The 17,976-nt window shown below is 45.0% G+C and overlaps 1 protein-coding gene across 2 annotated transcripts in view; it reads right to left on the minus strand.

The window, feature by feature from the left end:
• Positions 1-863: 863 nt before the first annotated feature.
• Positions 864-17,976, minus strand: part of LOC145347596 (kynurenine--oxoglutarate transaminase 3-like) — a 57,892-nt gene continuing 40,779 nt past the window's right edge. For both annotated transcript variants that reach the window (XM_080195187.1, XM_080195186.1), the window contains 2 exons: positions 1,841-1,927; positions 864-1,689 (listed from right to left, as the gene is read on the minus strand). In XM_080195187.1, the coding sequence (XP_080051313.1) occupies positions 1,639-1,689; positions 1,841-1,927 (138 nt within the window). In that variant the 3' untranslated portion in view covers positions 864-1,638. The remainder of the gene's footprint in view (positions 1,690-1,840; positions 1,928-17,976) is intronic.

The raw sequence follows: 17,976 nt of genomic DNA on the forward strand, positions 1-17,976 counted from the left end.
TTGAGAGGACTTGAAACAAAGTCCAACGATTCACCTAGATTGCACGAGAGGAGGATTCTGTGGGAACAAGCGGCATGGTAGCACAGTGGTTAGCACTGCTGCTTCACAGCCCCAGGGACCTGTGTTCGATTCCTGGCTCGGGTCACTGTCTGTGTGGAGTTTACACATTCTCTTTGTGTCTGCGTGGGTTTCCTCCGGGTGCTCCAGTTTCCTCCCTCAGCCCAAAGATGTGCGGGTTAGGTTGATTGACCATGCTAAAATTGCCCCTTAGTGTTGAGGGATTAGTGGGTAAATGTAAATGTGTGGGGATATGGGGTGGGGCCTGGGTGGGATTGTGGTTGGTGTAGACTCGATGGGCCGAAGGGCCTCTTTCTGCACTGTAGGGTTCTATGATTCTATGAAAGACAATTCTAGTGTTAATAGCTATCGGGAAATGGTCAGGAAAAGAAAGTAATGGAAGTAAATGCTCAGAGCTAAGAATCACTTTGGACTGGGTCCGGGAAAATTGAATAAGTACTTAAGGGATAGGGTAACATATACCTGTGAAGTGGGTTTTTTTGGTTATGTTGAAACTAAAAGGGGAAAGTTGTGTTCTGTACTTTAAAACATAAGTTGCCTACAAAAATAATGATTAGTCAATAGTGCTTTTAGTCTGTTACAGCGAAAGCCTTAATGTGAAATCTTGTTGTGTTAATCTTTCAGCTATTCACTGGAAGTTCAAATTTCTTCTGTAAAGATTGCCACTGAAATAAGATATGGCAACTGAATTTTGAATGAATTAGTGGAATCCATAGCGGGTAGATGATGGGGGGCTGACCAGGACAGCAATGTAGTACTTCTATCTAAAAATAATTATCACATAATTGAACAAAAGCAGAAATACAGTTTAATTAGATATATTTATACATCCAGAAATGCACTCAGACAACAGTACAATGACCACGAAACAAAGTTAATCACCAAAACGAACTTTTATATTCCCTGCAGAGTGCACGTACATAGAATTCTAATAGATTAGTTATTAAAACCTAGGAGGCTAGGGTTTGCTTCAGTTCAGCTCTAAAAATTAACTTATAATTTATTGCCAAATGATTTTCCCTGGTAACCAGAAAATGCAGCATCTCCCTCAAAACAATTGTAACACATGTGGACCGGACAATTTTATCTTCAACCTTGCTGCTGCGCTTGAGAGAAACACATTCTAATGTCGGTTAAAAACAAACACTTTTCTAAGTCCTTTGCTGCAGTGAGTGGTGCTGTCACTGGAACATCAGATTTAGAGTAGCAAAAGCATAACTTGATGGAGCTTGCAAAGTACCTCACCCTGGGCAGGATCTGGGTAAACCCATTTTTATTTCAATGCTCTGTGTTCACAGAGCAAATCATGATGATTACCAGACATGTACCATATGGATTGCAACACTAATCTGTGTTATTATACTGAGAAATCACAACAATCTCAATCACTACCAGGTGAAACCTCCAAGCATAAATGATATTTAAAATGGCTGGTGGTTCCTGCAATTTTTAACCCCTTCACCTCAGTGCTTTGAGGAAAGAAAATAAGTTGAAGATTTCTGTCATAAGGCCAACACAGGTTGATAGGTAGAATTCTGCTCCTTGAGTGGTTAATGGCTTTCACTTCCAGTTCCTCAGAATTGTTTCTGCTGAATCCAGTGTGCTATCTTGCTGTAAGGAGGAAACAGAAAGACAACTTACTTAATTTACTAACTAGAGACGTGCACATACATGCTTTTAGTGTGTGCTCTGTGATTTATCAGCAGCGCGGTTGGTAAATAGACCATGCCCCTAACCTCCATGTGTAAACCAGTAGGCTTACCTTGACAAAGCAGAAGCGAATGTACTTCTCAAATTGGCTCTTGGCCTGGTCACTGACAAATGAAGTCATAGGGATGGCTGCCAGTCGCTGAAAGAAAATGAATGTTTTAAATTATAAACTCTTGTGCAATGTACAGAGATAGAACACAAATCAAAGTTTTGCTCCAGGTGCAATTCCATGGCGGCAATCTAACATTGACTGTCGGTACAAATCCTATAATGGCCACTAAATCTCCCAAGAGGCCTAAAATGGGATTTGCACTGGCAAGATCGCAGAACAAAATCTTCTGCACCTCCCCCCCACCCCTCCCCTTCCCCCACTTCTGATGACGTGATCAGGTTCACACCCAGGAAGGGTGCAAACATGATTTACATAGATTAGCGTATATTATAATATAATTATAGGGTTTGACGTCACAACATTTACCCTCTCCATATCCTCCGATCCAGTCGGCGTGATGTCATGCCAGTGCGAATCACTACTGGGGGTGTGCCAACCTGGCAGCACCATAGACTGGGGAGACCCACTGGGGCAGTTCCCCTTTGTGTGTGGTGTGGGGGGAATGGGGGTGGCAGGTGGTGGCGGGGGGGGGAGGAACTTTTATTTAAATTGGAGAGCAGGCCACCCTTTAAAAAGGGTGCCCCGATCTCAGGATTTCTGCCCTTGCGGAATTCTTTAGGGTCCGCCCCTCCAGCTGACTGTGTGATTGCTGCTTCCCCTTTGAAATTGCACAAAGTGTTGTTTGATATGGCGAGAAAATCTGGTTGTGCCGCCTGCGAGCTGCATGTAGGTTTTCCTGCCTGAGCCATTTTGGTAAGATCCAGTCCCATGTATCTGCATTGCACATGACCATAACAAGTAAACAGTTTAACCATTCCAAAAGCAACCTATTATGGTGGTATGGAAAACAAAGGTATTGTATATTTTAATTCTCCAATCTGTGTGTGTTTTCTATCCATCTTTCTTCCAATATAAATTTTTATATCCACATTAAATAGAGTTTGCAGCATAGAAAATGTCACTGCCATTTAATCTACACCAGCGTTTACATCCTACATGAACTTCAAAAGAGAAAATGCTGGAAAATCTCAGCAGGCCTGGTAGCATCGATAAGGGGAGGGAAGAGCTGACGTTTCGAGTCCAGATGACCCTTTGTCAAAAATGCAACTCTTCTTTCTCCTTACAGATGCTGCCAGACCTTCTGAGATTTTCCAGCGTTTTCTCTTTTGGTTTCAGATTTCAGCATCCAGTGATGAACTCCATCCCATTCACCTTTCCCATTCTTTCCCTTATAACTTCCTGTTCCCATCTCCCTCGTATATCCACATTTATGAGTGCCTATGAAAACTTGCCATACTGTAATTACACCCTCATGTCAATGATGGTGCTTTCATGTTTTGTTCCTCCCAGTTTTGCATCTCCAGTTCCTTGTCTTTTCTGCAACTCTGTATTCCAGCCAACTCTGCAGCATTTCCGTCCAAAGCATTCGCAGAGAAGGAATGAACTGCTTTAGTTTGCAGCAAGAAAAGAACTTTGCAAAAAAGATGCTTTTAAGTGGATTCTTTTCTTGGATGGTTGTTAAGTTAGAGGCTTTATTTTACAATGCTGTTTATTGATAGACACTGACCTCCAATAAAAGCAAATTACTGCAGATGCTGGAATCTGAAACCTAAAGAAAATGTGCTGGAACATCTCAGCAGATCTGGCAGCATCTGTAAAACTGAACTCCAATGCTCGGTAATGTGCCATGTGTTGGACCCAGCTTTGTAAAAAAGTGAGATCCTTCTGTCTGCAAAGCCATGGATATCAATTCTCTCTTTTTAAAGATTCATTCATGGGCTATGGATGTTTCTGGCCAGGCCAGCCACAGATATCAATTCTCTCTTTTCTTAAATTCATTTACTGGATGTGGGTGTTGCTGGCTAGGCCAGCATTTATTGCCCATTCCTAATTGCCCTCAAGAAGGTGGTTAACTGCCTTTTAAACCACCGAAATCCAAGTGGCGTTGGTACACTCGCAATGCTATTAAGCAGGGAATTCCAGGATCCTGACCCAGTGACAGCAAAGAAACGTGATATATTTCCAAGTCAGGATTGTGAGTTGCTTGGAGGGGAACTTGCAGGTGGTAATCTCCCCATGTTTCTGATACCCTTGTCCCTAAATAGTAGCAGTCGTGGGTTTGGAAGGTGCTTCCTAAGGAGCCTGGGCAAGTTCCTGCAGTTTATCTTACAGATGGCAGTGGAGGGAGTGATTGCTTGTAGATAGGTGCCAAACTAGCAGACGGCTTTGCCTGGATAGTGTCAAGCTTCTACAGCTACACTCATCCAGGCAAATGGAGAATATTCCATTACACTCCTAACTTGTATTTTGTAGATGCAGACTTTGGGGAGTCAGGAGGAGAGTTACTCGCCATAGGATCCTGAGCTTCTGACATGTTTTGTCGCCACAGTATTTCTATGGCTAGTCCAGTTCAGTTTCTAGTCATTGGCAACCATCAATAGTGGGGGATTCAGTGATGACCCAATCCACCTAGTTTCTTTTTCCAAAGACAAATACACTGAAGGTATAACTTCCTGTACAACACAAAATAAGAACACGATTTCTCTTCACCCAAAACAAAAGACAAGGAGCTCGTGTAACAGAGCTGATAGTCCATATCTTTAAGCTAGAAGCTCTGATTTCGAGTACCACACCAGAAATGACGACGAAAGTAATCACATTCATTTTGCGGCCAAACAGGTTGATTATCAACCTATAAATCTTTTCGATTTGATTTATTATTGTCACATCTATTAGTATTCAATGAAAAGTATTGTTTCTTGCACGCTACATAGACAAAACATACCGTTCATAGAGGAGTAAAGAAGAGAGTGCAGAATGTAGTGTCATAGCTAGGATATAGAGAAAGATCAACTGAATGCGAGTTATGTCCATTCAAAAGTCTGACAGCAGCATGGAAGAAGGTGTTCTTGAATTAGTTGCTATGTGATCTCAGACTTTTGTATCTCTTTCCCGACGGAAGAAAGCGGAAGAGAGAGTGTCCGGGGTGCGCGTGGGTCCTTAATTATGCTGGCTGCTTTGCTGAAGCAGCGGGAAATGTAGACAGATTCAATGTTTGGGAGCCTGGTTTGCGTGATGGATTGGGCTACATTCATGACCTTTTGTAGTTTCTTGTGGTCTTGGGCAGAGCAGGAGCCATACCAAGCTGTGATACAATCGGAATACATGCTTTCCATGGTACATCTGTAAAAGTTGGTGACAGTCGTAGCTGACATGCCAAATTTTCTTAGTCCTCTAAGTGGAGAAAGGAGAGGCGTTGGTGGGCTTTCTAATATGGCAAGTGGTAAGAGCTGGAATGACACCTCATCAGCCATGCTTTGTATTTAGTTTATGAGAAGAGTGAATCAAGAAGGAAAGGGAAAGGAAATAAAAACAGGGAAAGATGAAACAGATATGGGGGAGGAAGAAGGAGAAAAAACAAAACAGAGATAAAGGAGATTTTAATTAAATCAAAAATGTGTGAGGCTATAGTGAAAAGGCGTTAGTGGAACTAATTGAATTGCTCTCACAGGGAGCTGACACAGATGACTGACTGAATGGCACCCTTTGTACTGTAACCATTCCACAATTCTATATGTGTCGGCTCCATACAGTCACAGCACAAGACCCAGCCAGAATGCAGATGACTGATTCATTCTCCATGTCAATCATGGAGACAGTACTGCACTTAGGATCGATTTTACACATGTCATTTGTATGGTCTAGTTGTCCACAGCACTATATTTTTCTGGAGAAATAAGCCTGCATTTTTAGACAAAAGTTCATTTTTGCTCTGTTTTGTAGAAACTTTGTGTAAATAGATTCTTTTTGCTGAGTATTTGAACTAGACACTGAGCATCCTGCCTCAGTTTTAACTGCTTGGCTAACATAAGAACACAAGAACATAAGAAATAGGAGCAGGAGTAGGCCATCTAGCCCTTCGAGCCTGCCCCGCCATTCAATAAGATCATGGCTGATCTGTCGCTGCTCAGTTCCACTTTCCCGCCCTCTCCCCATAACCCTTAATCCCCTCTCTTATCAAAAACCCATCAACCCACGTCTTAAAAATATTTAGCGAGGCAGCCTCCACCACTTCAACGGGCAGAGAATTCCAGAGATTCACCACCCTTTGAGTGAAGAAGTTCCTCCTCAACTCCGTTCTAAACCGCCCCCCTTTTATCTTGAGGCTGTGCCCCCTAGTCCTACTAACATTGAGCTCTCAGTACAAAAAAAATACAAAGCCTCAATAACAGCTATGGATTATTCACTGGGTTCTGCTGAAGGGTCAGAGAAATCATTCAAGGCAGAAGTGTTTATACCTGAAGACATCGTTACATAACTACATTTACTATCAAACTGGTTTTCCAAAGTCTGGACCATTATTGATGTTATTCCCCTAGAACGTAGAACATAGAACATTACAGTGCAGTACAGGCCCTTCGGCCCTCGATGTTGCGCTGACCTGTGAAACCAGTCTAAAGCTCATCTAACCTACACTATTCCAATATCATCCATATGTTTATCCAATGACCATTTAAATGTCCTTAATGTTGGTGAGTTCACTACTGTTGCGGGCAGGGCATTTCACATCTTACTACCCCCTGAGTAAAGAACCCACCTCTGACATCTGTCCTATATCTATCACCCCTCAATTTAAACCTATGCACCCTCATGCTAGCCATCTCCATCCGAGGAAAAAGGCTCTCATTGTCCATCCTATCTAATCGTCTGATCATCTTATATGCCTTTATTAAGTCACCTCAAAGCTGTTTTCGTTAGAGAGAAGGTTAAAAGTCCCTCAGCCTCAAGTCTCTCAGTCCCTAGTTAAGCTGTTCCTGTACATCCTCAGCACTGGCTGGCATCTACTTGGCAATGTAGAAGATTGCTCAGGCATGTCCTGTCCACAAGAAACAGGCCAAATCCAGATGATCAAATTGTGTCCCATCAGCCTACTCAATCATCAGCAAAGTGATGGAGGGAATCATCAACAGTGCTATCAGGCAGCAGTCATTAGGATTGTCCTTCCTCAGTCAGTAGGAACCTGTTCACTAACGCTCATTTAGGTTCTTCCATTACACTTCTCCCCTCATTACAGCCTTGTTACAATCATTGACAAAAGGCCTAGACTCTGGAGGTGAGGTGCTGCCATTGGCATCAAGGTAACATTTGACCCAGTGTGGCATCAAGGTGCCCCAGCAAAGCTGGAGTCAATGAGAATCAGGGGAAAAAACTGGTTGGAGTCACACCTAGCACAGTGGAAGGTGTTGTGGTTGTTAGAGGTCAATCATCTCAGTCCCAGGACATCACTGCAGGAGTTCATTCATCAGGATAGTTTCCTAGGTCCAACCATCTTCAGCTGCATCATCAATGATCTTCCTACCATCATAAGGGTAAATATGTAGGGATATGGGGGCAGGGCCTGGGTGTGATTGTGGTCGGTGCAGACTCGATGGGCCGAAGGGCCTCTTTCCGCCCTGTAGGATTCTATGATTCTAAGGTCATAAGTAGGGGTGTTTACTGACGATTACACCAGCAAATGTTTGACACCATTTGTGATTCCTCAGAAACTGAAGCAGTGTCTATATGCAGCAAGACCTGGACAACAATCAGGGTTGAGCTGATCAGTGGCAAGTCACACTTGTTCTGTACAAGTGCCAGGCAACGACCAAAAGAAGGAATCTAACCATCTACACTTGATGACTAGTGCTGAATCCCCCTTTATCAACATTCTAGGAGTCAGCATTGACCAGAAACTGAATGGACTAGTCATATAAATACTGCGGGAACAAGAGCTGTGAATATCTCATTTCCTGACTTGCCAAAGCTGCTCCACCATATACTAAGGCACAAGTTAAGAATGTGTTCCACTTGCCTGGATGGGTGCAGCTCCAACAACACTGAAAAAGCTCAACACCATCCAGGGCAAAGCAGACTCCTTGACTGGCATGCTATCCGATAATGCCAGTTCGCTGAAAGGCCTGTGTGAATCATAATGATGCTAACACCCTGATGTCAGGTTGGGTTAGGTTGATTGGTCATGCTAAGTTGTCTCTTAGTGTCCCGAGGTGTGTAGGTTAAAGGGATTAGCGGGGTAAATGCAGGGGGTTGTAGGAATAGGGCCTGGGGTGGGATTGTTGTCGTTGTGGACTTGTTGGACCGAATGGCCTCCTTCTGCACTGCAGGATTCTATCATCAATTCCCCATTCCATTTGATGGATTCTGGATCTGCCTCTTTGCCCTATCTCTTTGCCTCTGTGTGGTGGAGATAGTGGTGATGTGGGTTGAACCTGTCTTTCGGCAGGGTGCTCAAGAAGAAGAATGAGGAAGGAGATTGGGGACAGTATTTTCATCCATCTCTTGAGTACAGAAGCAGATAGTTGAGCAGGCAGGCTCGAAAATTGATGCTAGCCGTTTGGTGTGTTAATTTGTTGGCATCATCTAATCCAAAAGATGGGACCAGTGGCTGAAGGGTTACCCATTCACAAGCACAGGTTGGCCAACTGAGGATTGTTTATGGCCTATTACAGCCTTTGTGAGAAGCCAATTAGAGTTTTCCAGTCAGCGCAACACCCAACTCCCACCCCCAGCGCCGAGGTGTCAGGAAGTAGACCATTTGCCTGGAGGTGGCCTCCTTGTGACAGAAGGTGTGAGCAGATCTGGGGAGGTTTCCAGGCAGGTTTTGTGCCTCTTCCCCCCCACCCCCCAGCCCTGTGGCTTAGCCTCAGCTTGTGGCCATAGCCACCAAGACCATGGCAGGATTTTCTGGCCATCCTGCGACGTGCTTTCCAACAGTGGAGGCAGCTCACCATCAGCCATTGGCGGGACCCTCCGGTCCTGCCAAAAGGTCTACAGAGTTATGTGTGGCTTACCTTCCCCTCACCGGGAACCTGCCATGGGTGAAGGGATCCCAATTTGACCTTCATGTTGGGGTCCCGACCCAAAAGGCAAATTCTTATCCTGGAAGTTTAGATGCCACCATGGCAAATTGGGAATTTAAATTCTGCTAAATTTGGTTATTTTGTGAATTGTTACCAGGTAAGTTAGCATATATTTGCATTTATATAGCACCTTTAACTTCTTACAACATTAAGAATCAAAGCAGCTGGATTGCCATATTGGTTCACTAATATCCTTCAGGGAGAAGCTCCAGCCTTCCCTACCTAATCTGTCCTGCACCCAATTTCCATCCCACATTGTTAATGTCTTCATGCTAATGTCTTCATGTTGGATGGCACAGTGGCACAGTGGTTAGCACTGCTGCCTCACAATGCCAGAGACCCGGGTTCAATTGTGGCTTCAGGTCACTGTCTGTGTGGAGTTTGCAAGTTCTTGCTGTGTCTGTGTGGGTTTTCTCCAGGTGCTCTGGTTTCCTCCCATAGTCCAAAGACGTGCAGGTTCGGCTGATTGGCCACGCTAAATTACCCTTTAGTGTCAGGGGATTGGTAGGGTAAAATATTACAGGGATTACAGGGCTAGGGCCTGTGTGGGATTGTAGTTGGTGTAGATGAAATAGGATGAATTGGTTCCTTCTGCGTTGTAGGATTCTATGATTCAATAATTATAGCCTTGACAACATTGCCCACATCTTCAGAATGGATACTAAAATAATCTTGATAATGGATACTAAAATAAACCGAGAAAAGACTTGCATTTCTATAGTGCCTCACATATTCGCAGGATGTCCCAGAATGTTTCAAGGCAATTCAAGTACATCTGAAGTGTAGGAAATAATAAAGTCCTGTGATTTGAATTTGTATGCATAGGAATATTACCACCGAGCAGATCAAAGAAGAATACTAGTTTTAATACCAGAATGGGGCCTCAAGCACGAATGCAAAATCATTGATTGACTCAGTTTTCAAGGAGACACCAAGGACAACTATTTCCTTAAACATCTACGCAATGTAAAATAATCATCTACAAATGTGCCAATGCTTCAGCAAAAAGAAGGCCAGGAAATGTAAGTAAAAAATGAAAACTATTTGCTCGGGTCTCCTCTAATCAAAGCCATCTTCCTGCTCTTTCAGCCAAGTGAGAAGCTGCAATGACTTCACTGAACAAGCTGCTGGTTGAAATAGCAATGGCACCATTTGATATTCAAAGGAGAATCCTCGTTGGTTCTAACAAGAATCTTTCCCACCTGCTGATAACAGCAAGTTCAATCTTGGACCCATGGGAAGGCAGCAGAACTTGAGTGGAAACAACTCAAAGGTGACCTTAACTAGCTGCTCAACCAATTACTGTCTTGACAGCAGGTTAAAACGGCACCATGGCACAGTGGTTAGCACTGCTGCCTCACAGTGCCAGGGACCTGGGCTCGATTCCAGTTTGGGTCACTGTTGGTGTGGAGTTTGCATGTTCTCCCCATGTCTGAGTGGATCTCCTCTGGGTGCTCCCGTTTCCTCCCACAGTCCAAAGATGTGCAGGTAAGGTGCATTGGCCATGCTAACTTGTCCCTTATTGTCCCAGGATGTGTAGGGATTAGTGAGGTAAATATGTGGGATTATGGGGATAGGGCCTGGGTGGGATTGTTGTCGGTGCAGACTCGATGGGCTGAATGGCCTCCTTCTGCACTGCAGGGTTTCTATTCTACGGTTGTTCCTTAGAATATTAGAAATGAAGGTCGCGATTTTCCATCTGTTCCCACTCACCACATGGCGTGTTTTGCGGTGGCGGAAACAGACCACTATTGGCTGGTGGCTGGATCCTCCATTCCCACCACTGTCAGTGAGTTTTCCCATTGTTCACAACCTCCACTGCCAGGGAACTTGCAGCAAGGGACTGCTGTCAGTGGGACCAGTTAATCCACTAGTGGGAATAGCTGGAAAATCTTGCGAGCAGCTTATGATCTATACAGCTTCTGCCTTTGCTACTATCTGAATCTCTGTAAATTGGGAGAGGGAAATGCAGAGCATAAGAACATAAGAAATAGGAGCAGGAGTAGGCCAACTAGCCCTTCGAGCCTGCCCCGCCATTCAATAAGATCATGGCTGATCTGTCGTGGCTCAGTTCCACATTCCCGCCCTCTCCCCATAACACTTAATTCCCTCTCTTATCAAAAACCCATCAACCCGCGTCTTAAAAATATTTAGCGAGGTAGCCTCCACCACTTCAACGGGCAGAGAATTCCAGAGATTCACCACCCTTTGAGTGAAGAAGTTCCTCCTCAACTCCGTTCTAAACCGCCCCCCCCCTTTATCTTGCGGCTGTGCCCCCTAGTCCTACTATCCTTTCTGAGCGGGAAGAGTCTCTCCACCTCTATCCTATCCATCCCATTCATCATCTTATACGTCTCAATGAGATCTCCCCTCATTCTTCTAAACTCTAACGAGTACAAGCCTAATTTATTCAGCCTCTCCTCATAGCTCAACCCCCTCAACTCCAGCATCAGCCTAGTAAACCTCCTCTGCACTCCCTCCAAGGCCAAAATATCCTTGCGTAAGTACGGCGCCCAAAACTGCACACAGTACTCCAGCTGCGGCCTCACCAATGCCCTATACAGCCGCAGCAAGACCTCCCTACTTTTATATTCAATCCCCCTCGCGATGAAGGCCAGCATCCCATTCGCCTTCCTGACCACCTGCTGCACCTGCAAGCTGGGTTTTTGCGACTCATGCACAAGGACCCCAAGGTCCCTCTGCACCGTCGCCTGCTGCAGTTTTTCTCCACGTAAGTAATAATCCTTCCTACCATTATTCCTACCAAAGTGGACCACCTCACACTTGCCAACATTAAATTCCATTTGCCATTTCCTGGCCCATTCGCCCAGCCTATCTAGATCCTTCTGCAGACTCTCACCACCCTCCGCACAATTTGCCTTTCCACCAATTTTGGTGTCATCAGCAAATTTCGACACCCTACACTCGGTTCCCTCCTCCAGATCATCTATATAAATGGTAAATAGCTGAGGCCCCAGCACCGACCCCTGGGGCACTCCACTAGTCACCATCCGCCAATCCGAATAGCACCCATTGACCCCCACTCTCTGCCTCCTATCTGACAACCAGTCCTCTATCCACGCTAACACCCTACCCCCAACTCCATGCCCCCTGACCTTCTGCAATAACCTCTTGTGAGGTACCTTGTCAAACGCCTTCTGAAAATCAAGAAAGACCACATCCACCGGCTCTCCTCTATCCACCGCCCTAGACACATCCTCATAGAGCTCCAGTAAATTTGTCAGACACGACTTCCCTTTAACGAAACCGTGCTGCGTCTGCTCTATCAAGCAGTTCCCCTCAAGATGCCTCACTATTTCCTCCTTGATGACGGATTCTGACCTGAATGTTCTGATGCAGCAATCACTGAAGGTAAGCATGCAGATGCAGCAGGCGACAAAGAAGGCAAATGGCATGTTGGCCTTCATAACAACAGGTTTTGAGTACAGGAGCAGAGATGTGTTGTTACAATTATACAGGGCCTTGGTGAGACCACACTGAGAATATTGTGTGCAATTTTGGCCTCCTTTTCTGAGGAAGGGTGTTCCTGCTATTGAGGGAGTGCAGCGAAGGTTTACCAGGCTAATTCCGGGGATAGCAGGATAGTATGTGGAGAGATTGGCCAGGTTAGGATTGTTTTCGCTAGAATTCAAATGAATGATGGGATCTTATAGAGACTTAAAACATTCTAACAAGACTAGACAGCATTGATGTAGGGAAGATGTTTCCGATGGTGGGAGAGTCTAGAGCAGAGGTCACAGTCTGTGGATTCAGGGTAGGCCATTGAGGACGGAGGTGAGGAGACATTTCTTCACCCAAAGAGTGGTGAGCCTGTGAAATTCATTACCAAAGGAAATAGTTGATGCTAAAACATTGAATGTATTCAAGGGGCAGCTGGATATAACACTTGGGGTGAATGGAATCAAATGTTATGGGGAGAAAGAAGGATTAGGCTATTGGGTTGGATGATCAGCCACGATCGTGATGAATGATGGAATAGGCTCAAAGGGCTGAATGGCTTCCTACTGCTCTTATCTTCTATGTTATATTTCAACTTAGGAAGGAGTCTCTGCTGCATATGCTCTCTATGACAGAAGCGATAATGGCTGAACCAGGGACTACTTTCAGGGAGATAGTATTGTAGGCAATGTTAAGGTACAATCCCTTGAAGGGGAAAGATAGGACAAATAAATCTAGGGCACCTTGGATGACAAGAGAAATGGAGGTGAAGATAAATGGAAGAAGCACATTTATGACAGATATCAGGTAGAAAATACAATGGAGGATCAGGCTGATTATAGAAGGAGCAGAGCAAAGTGAAAATGTAATAAGAAAAGTAAGGAGAGAGTATGAAAAATGAATGGCAGCTAACACAAAAGGGAATCCCAAGAAATTGAAGAGGCACTGGTGATAATTTTCCAGTCTTCCTTACACAGAGGTGGTGCTGGACAATTACAAATATTATATCCTTCTTCAAAAAAAACGGGTGCACAGGATAAAGTAGCAACTACAGACGAGACTTCAGTTGTTGGGAAACTTTTGGAAACTATAGTTCGGAACAAAAATCAGTGGTCACTTATGACAAGTGCTGGATTAAGGAAAGCCAGCATGGATTTATTAAGGGAAGATCATGTTTAACAAACTTGCTGGAATGTTTTGAAGAGGAAACAAAGAGGGTTGATAAGGGCAACACTGTTGCTGTGGTGTAGGTGGAATTTTAAAATGCATTTGGCATAGTGTCGCATAACAGACTTGTGAGCAAAATTGTAGTTCATGGAATAAAAGAGAAAGTAGGCACTTGGTTAAGAAACTGGCTGAGTGACAGGAAACAGAGTAGTGGTAAATTTTATTGATTGGAGGAAAGTTTGTAGTGGAGTTCCCCAGGGGTCAGTGTTGGAACCCTTGCGCTTCCTGATTTATATTAACAAGCTAGATGATGATGCGCAGGGCAGGATTTCAAAATTTTAAACTTTGCAGATGACATGAAGATTGAAAGCATTGTCAACTATGATGAGGATAGTCCAAAGGAGGTGCAGGAACAAAGAAACCTTGGTATAGATATACGCAAGTCATCAAAAGTGGCAGGGCATGTTGAAAGAGCAGTCAATAGAGAATATTGTATCCTAGGTTTCATTAATAAGGGCATTGAGTACAAGAGTAAGGAGGTCATGTTGAACTTGTATATGGCACAAGTTAGGCCTCATCTGGAATACCGCGTTCAGTTCTAGATATCAGACTTGAGATAGGATGTGAGGGCATTGGAATGAGTACAGAGGAGATTCACAAGAATGATACTAGAGATAACCAACTGCAACGATGAGGATAAATTGAAGAGGTTGGGACTGATTTCCTTGGAGAAAACAAGGCTGAGAGGAGACTTGATAGAGGTATTCTAGATCCCGATATGTATGGACAGGGTAAATAGTGAGAAACTAGCCTCTTTCAAGAATACGTCAAGAGCTGAAGGGCACAGATTCAAAATAATAGGGAAAAGGTGTAGAAATAATGAGAGGAATAATCCTTTCACCCAGGAATCTGGAATGAGCTTCCTGACATAGTAGTGAAGGCAGGTTTGAAACATAGAAACTTAGAAAATAGTACCAGGAGTAGGCCATTCTGCCCTTTGAGCCTGCACCACCATTCAATATGATCATGGCTGATCATGCGCTTTTAGTATCCCACTCCTGCTATCTCTCCATACCCCTTGATCCCTTTAGCCACAAGGGCCATGTCCAGCTCCCTCTTCAACATATCAAATTAACTGACCCCAATAGCTTTCTGTGCTGGAGAATCTCGCAGGTTTACAATTTTCTGAGCAAACAGGTTCTTGCTTATCTCAGTCCTAAATTGCTAACCCCTTACTCTTAGACCGTGACTCTAGTGTTGGACTTCCCCAACTACAGAAATATTCTTCCCGCATCTGACCTGTCCAGTCCCATTATATTATGATATATAATAATCATTATATTATTATAGTAATATATTATATCCCTATCCAGTTTGACTGAGGAATTCAAAAGGGAAGTGGATAGCTATTTCAAAAGAAAGCTCAACATTGGTCCAAATGTTCTGATGAAAGATTATTGACTCAAAATATCTGCCTTCCTCGCCACAAGGGCTTCTTGATCTTCTGAGTACTTCCAACAACTTTTATTTTCACCTCATATTTTGTGGAGGCTCTGCAGATCTTTAGAAACAGCAGTCAGGACCCAGGCCTGAAAGTTAATGGGGCAGTATGGTGGCACATTCACAGCACCAAGGAGCTGGATTCGATTCCTGGCTTGGGTCACCGTCTGTGCGGAGTTTACACATTCTCCTAGTGTCCCCGTGGGTTTCCTCTGGGTGCTCCGGTTTCCTCCCATAGTCAGAAAGACGTGCTGGTTCATGCATTGGCCATGCTAAATTCACCCTCAGTGTACCTGAACAGATGTCAGAGTGTGGCGATGGGGGCATTTTCACAGTAACCTCATTGTAGCATTAATGTAAGCCTACTTGTGACACTAATTAACTTAAAACTTTCCTGTTAGCTAACCAATCTCCTATCCATGACGATATGTTGCTCTTTTACACCACGAATCTTTATTTTCTGCAATTACCTTTGATGTGACACCTTATCAAATGCCTTCTGAAAATCTAAGTACAGTACAGTTACAGATAGTTCTATGGCTTGGTAGGTATAGATGTGATCGGCACAACTTGTGGGCCGAAGGGCCTGTTTGTGCTGTAGTGTTCTATGTTCTATGTACATCAACTGGTTCCACATTCCCCACAGCACAGGTTACTTCTTCAAAAAATTCCAATAAATTGCTAAAGCAGCATTTCCCCTCTGAAAAAAACCATGCTGACTCTGCCCGAATACTTTGAATTTATCTAGGTACCTCATTAGAACATATTAAATAAGAGCTTCTAATATTTTCCCTCTGAAGATGATAAGCTAGCCTGTTAGTTTCCTGTTTTCTGTCTTCCTCCCTATTTGAACAAAGGAGTTACATTTGCTATTTTCCAATCTCATGGGATCTTCTCCAAGTCCAGGGAATTTTAGGAAGCATGGGGGGGGGTGTGATTCTCCCAAAGATGCTGAATTGGTGGGAAAACTGTTCTAGATCACGACTGTTTTCTCAGTTCAACTTCTGCCCATTCTATGCAATGCAGAGGTCATAGTTGTGAATATCATTAAAAACCCAAGGGGCAGGGCCTATTCATGCCAAAATTTGACAGTTCTGGAACTCTGCACATGCGCAGTGGCCCCGATCTGGCAGTCTCCCCCTTTGCTGGCCAGTTTGGGACTCCTATAGTGCTGCCCCTCCGGTGCCCCCCTCACCCCCCCGGCCCAATTGCAGACCCCACAACAATTCCCGGGCCAGCCCCGACCTCCTCCCTGTCCCAGAGCGCCCAATGTCCAGCCCTCCACTTCCAGCAGTAGTGATCCCCCCACCTCTGTCACCCCAGCAGACACCCGCCCCAGTGTCAGACACCACCCACACCACCACCCTCTCCCCGAGGCAGGCTCCGCCCTGGCAGACACCTCCTCCCCCCCCCCCCCCCCCCACCCCGGTCCACCTCGATCGCTGGCCTCCCTCCAATCTGGATGATTCCCATGCAGACTGGCAATGGGACCCTCCAACCCCACCAATCACCCCCTGGGCCCTACCCACAGTAGGCCCTGCCCCCTTGGCATTGCCCAACACCTGGTGGGCAGTGCCAAGGTGCCCCCTGGGCATGGGCACTTTGCCCCTTGGGCAGTGCCAAAGGGCACAGGCTGGCTCTATCAGGGTGCTAATGCCCAGGGGGCCCCAATTGCACCCCCCTTCATTCCAGCAGGGTCTTCCGCCAGTTCCCTGAACAGGGATACTGCTCTAAACCCTGCAGGAATGAAGTACTCCTAGTGGGGTGGGAGATTCTATCAGACTGGCAAATTCCCAATAATGAAATGCTAAACGTAGTTGAATTACATTAAAAAAATTCAAATGTCTCCCAACCTCCCTCCTCCTCTAACCTAAAAAAAGACTCAGTGTGAGAACAGGTAAGCTTTTCTTTTCTTTTTTTAACCCTTCTTATCTTGTTGGGAGTTTTGACGGGGGGGGGGGGGGAAGAGGATGGCAGTTAGGGCAGTTTAATGCTCCTCTTGCAGGATGTGGGAGGTGAGGGACACCATTAGTGACCCTGCTGACTTCACCTGTGGGAGGTACATCCAGCTCCGGCTCCTCACAGACTGCCTTAGGGAATTGGAGCTGGAACTGGATGAACTTTGGATCATTCGGTAGGCAGAGAGGGTGATAGATAGTAGTTATCGGGAAGTGGTAACACCTAAAAATGAAGCTAGCTGGATGACAGTCAGGAAGGGAGGGGAGGGGAGAAAGCAGTCAGTGCAGGAATCCCCTGTTGTTGTTCCTCTCCAAAATAAGTATACTGTTTTGGATACTGTCGGGGGGTGGGGAATGATCTTCCAGGGGTAAGCCACAGTGACCAGGTCTCTGGCATGGAGTCAGGCTCTGTGGCTCAGAAGGGAAAGGGGGAGAATAGGAGAGCAATAGTGGTGGGGGACTCAATAGTTAGAGGCACACTCAGGCGGTTCTGTGGGAGTGAACGAGACTCCAGGGTGCTAGTCTGCCTCCCTGGTGCCAGGGTCCTGGGTGTCTCTGAGTGGGTTGAAAGCATCCTAAAAAGGGAGGGTAATCAGACAGAAGTCATTGTCCACATTGGTACTAATGACGTAGGCAGAAAGAGCAGGGAAGTCCTGCAAGAGCAATTCAGGGAGTTAGATAGAAAGCTAAAAAACAGGACCTCTAGGGTAGCAATCTCTGGATTACTCCCCATGCCATGTGCTAGTGAGGCTGGGAACAGGGAGATTGTGCAGCTGAGCACAAGTCTAAAGAACTGGTGCAGGACGGACAACTTCAAACATTTTCCCTATCTCCAGTAAGGGATAAAGGACAAAGACAAGTAAATGCAGCGCAGATCAGAATGAATGGCCACCTCTTGTTTATATGATTCACCAGGAGGCGGAAGGGAAGCAACGATCAAAGCCAAAAAATTAATCTCATTCCCATGGCTTGAATTCCCAAAGCTGAGGTCAATGAGAAGAATTTGCATTTAGAGAGCATCTTCATGTCCTGAGGATATTCCAAAGTGCTTCACAGTCCATGAATTAAGTTGAAA

The sequence above is a fragment of the Carcharhinus amblyrhynchos genome, chromosome 9 (assembly GCF_965287045.1).
Source record: "Carcharhinus amblyrhynchos chromosome 9, sCarAmb.v2.hapA, whole genome shotgun sequence".
NCBI lineage: Eukaryota > Metazoa > Chordata > Chondrichthyes > Carcharhiniformes > Carcharhinidae > Carcharhinus > Carcharhinus amblyrhynchos.